We start from the raw sequence: 3,224 nt of genomic DNA on the forward strand, positions 1-3,224 counted from the left end.
CTACACGATTAAGACATCCATTACCGAGTGTCAACTCACAAATCAGAACACTACCAGTTAAAACAAAGGGGGAAGACCACCTTCATTCAAAGTGAGAATATACAAATAGGCTAAAGGGAACACATTCCAAGAGGGAAACTGGAAAAATCCAGTAAACTCATTTAAAAAAAAATGTTTGAGCATCAGCAGCTATACGTATCCCCCGGTTTTATTTTTCAGACTAAAGAAGTTTAATTAATTAGGATGTGCACAAAATTAAGTTAGCAGAGAGATAAATTAATAATTTACAGAAGGTTGTTCGGCAATAATCTAATAATAACTGTCAAGATCAGTGAACACAGCAGGCGCAACTCCTTCCTTAAGCATTAACACTTCAGATCGGGAAGAAAGCGGTAAGAACCACAATAAAAATATATATATATAATATACAGTGTAAACGCAGAAAATCTGCCATCTTTTTTTAAATTCAAAATACTTTAGAGATGTCTCTATCATATCACATTTTAAGCATCAACTCTAGCTTCGAGTTTCAGTCCTGAATCAATTTCTATTTCTGAAAAATAGCTGCAAAGTGTACTTTTAAACGTGAACAAGGGTGACGTTTGTAAGAATAAAAACAAATCTTACTTGCTCGTACTTGCGAGGTTTTCAAAACCTTGTCGCTCTGCCTTCCAGCTGACAGCTAGCTCCATGCTTCCTTTGATGAAGCCGAGCAGCCTAGGTGCGGTTAAAAGGGACAAGTCTGCTACAACTTGGCAAATTCCATCTTTTGTTTTTCTTCACTTTGCCGAACCGGTTCACATTCTCTTTAATGTGGGCTCAGCTGCCCGCTCCCTTGATCTTGGCTTGTTATGGTTCACATTTACCGGAATTGTTTCTGATAGCCAAAGTGGAAAGAAAAGAGGCAGAGAGAGAAGAGGGGAAAGAAAAGAGAGGACGAAGGGAAAGGGCAGTCCCTGGAGAAGGCTCCCTAAATGCCGGCGGAATATTTCATTCTCTTCTGCTTCTGCCTCTGGTTGCAGAACCAGACGCGCACCACGTTTTTCTTGAGATCCAGCTTCTCGGCGATGGCAGCGATCTTCTCGGAGGAGGGCCTTGGCTGGATGGCGAAGTAGGCTTCCAGCGAGCGCTTTTCCGGCGCCGCGATGGACGTGCGTTTGCGCTTCTTTTCCGCGCCATTGAAGAGCTCCGGTTTGGTGAGCTTTTCACGGTGGGATTTCTCAGCCTCCTCCAGCCACGCCTGCAGGATAGGCTTGAGAGCGATCATGTTGTTGTGTGACAGCGTGAGCGACTCGAACCTGCAGATGGTGCTCTGGCTGAGCGAGCCCACGCCCGGGATCTTGAGGTTGGCTAGTGCCGAACCCACATCTGCCTGGGTCACTCCCAGTTTGATGCGTCGCTGCTTAAAGCGCTCGGCGAACGCCTCCAGGTCCCGCGGGTCTGCATCCACGTCGCTCATGCAGCCCATGTGCGAGGGCAGCCCGTGAGCGTGGGCCATGCTCAGAGCTGCTTGGTGCATGGGGTTCATGGTGGCCATGTGCGATGCGTGAGCCGGAGTGGACACCACCGTTCCGTCGGGGGCCGCCATGGCTCCCAGGGCCAGCCCGGGGCTCAGGTGCTCCAGCAGCTCGCCCTCCAGCGCCTGGTGCGGCTGGTGGTGGTGGTGATGGTGGTGGTGATGGTGATGGTGGGTGCCTGCCAGCGCGGATGGGTGCGAGATGGGCACAGATGAAGAAGAAGCGGCCGACGTGCACGGGATGGTGTTCATGGTGTGGTAAGTGGCGTCCGGCTTGAAGGGACTGTGGTGGGGCGGATGGTGGTGATGGCTCTTACTCTGGGAGACGATGTCCACGGCGGCCAAAGCCTCCGCACGGGCCAGCAGACTCTCATCCAGCCCGCCGAATATATTGCTCTGCAATTGTAAGTAGAAGGCACACATTACGCTCAGCTGGGAATTGTGCGCGCTCTCTCCGGAAGCGCTGGCCCAGGGCTCGCCACCGCCACCGCGCCTACAACATTCCCAGAACGTTAAAATAATAATAACGACAATGATCCTGAAACTCGGCAGTGAAGAGAGAAGGAAAGCCTCCGCGAGAAGCCTAGGTGCAGGGGGAGAAAAGTGAACAGCAGACAACACAACACAACACGCGCACAGGCAGCATCCCAGGTCATAAAAATTAATATGAAAGGCAAGACCCGCTGAATACTTAAGAGATGGGGGATTGGTTGGAGGTGTGGGGTGATTTGCTGTGCAGACATGAAAAAAACATCAAGCAGATAAAGGAGGCTGTCAAAATGTGCCTTTAAGCGGTGATTATGCAGACCTACGCACCGGTGGGGTTGGAAGACAAGCTCTCCGCATCGCCTCGGAGCCCCCGCCGCCGCTGCCGCTGCTGCTGGAACTGCTGCTCCGGCCTCCGCCGCCTCCGCCACCGCCGCCGCCGCCAGCGTTGCTGGAGCTGCTGGGGGAACTCGCCGAGGGCGCGGCGGACGCAGAGGAGCCCGGGGAGGCGCTGTGCAGAGCTGAGTACTTGGGCTCCACGTGCAGGCTGCCCGCGTGCGGCATGCTGAACGCCTGCTTGCTGTTCAGGGACATCATCATCCTCCTCCCTTGCGCGGCGCGCTCGTCGCTGGCGCACACTGGTCCCAGGTACCCGGACCCTCCGGAGAAGTGCCCGCCGGGAGAGCAACAGAGAAGACAGCACTACAAAGTTGTGCTTAGCTGCCACCGCCTCCCGGCTCTGCTAGCCGAGTCCCGGAAGCTAGCTCCGCTGCGTCGCCTGCTAGGTCTGTCGGAGCTGTTGCCCTGCTCCGGGTGACGGTGGCTTCAGACCTCAGAGCCCCAAAGTGCACCAGCTCGTCGAGGCCGTGGAGTTATAGTCTCCTGTTCCCGCGCCTGCCCCCCTCCCGCCCTCCCCACTTCTTTTCTCCCCCGCCCTCCCCTGCCAAGAAACACTTGCTCTGGGTGGGTTTCTCCTTGTCCTGGCTTCCCCTCGGCTCTCCCCGACTCGGATTTTTTTAGTTCCTCTGGCTCCGCCACGGGTCCCACTGCCTTCTCTGCCCCAGCACGCGCTTTGCTGTTGCCACCCCTGCACCTGCAACTCTTGCTTCCTATCGCACCGAAGTTCAACCCCACCCAACTGGGCAGATGGGTGCTTCAGTCACCGGGCAGTGACAGTCACCTAAGTGCCAATCTCCGCCCCTCCCGCTGCTTCTGCCAGATT

General features: G+C 54.6%; 1 protein-coding gene across 1 annotated transcript; it reads right to left on the reverse strand.

Moving 5' to 3' along the window:
• Positions 1-970: 970 nt before the first annotated feature.
• Positions 971-2,602, reverse strand: Pou4f2 (POU class 4 homeobox 2). Its single transcript, XM_050161526.1, has 2 exons — positions 2,333-2,602; positions 971-1,912 (listed from the first exon to the last, which is right to left on the reverse strand). Exons 1-2 carry the CDS (start codon positions 2,600-2,602, stop codon positions 971-973), a joined length of 1,212 nt encoding a protein of 403 aa, XP_050017483.1.
• Positions 2,603-3,224: the final 622 nt, after the last annotated feature.

This window comes from Alexandromys fortis, unplaced genomic scaffold (assembly GCF_014885135.2).
Source record: "Alexandromys fortis isolate MF-2015 unplaced genomic scaffold, M_Fortis_MF-2015_v1.1 scaffold_127, whole genome shotgun sequence".
Taxonomy (NCBI): domain Eukaryota; kingdom Metazoa; phylum Chordata; class Mammalia; order Rodentia; family Cricetidae; genus Alexandromys; species Alexandromys fortis.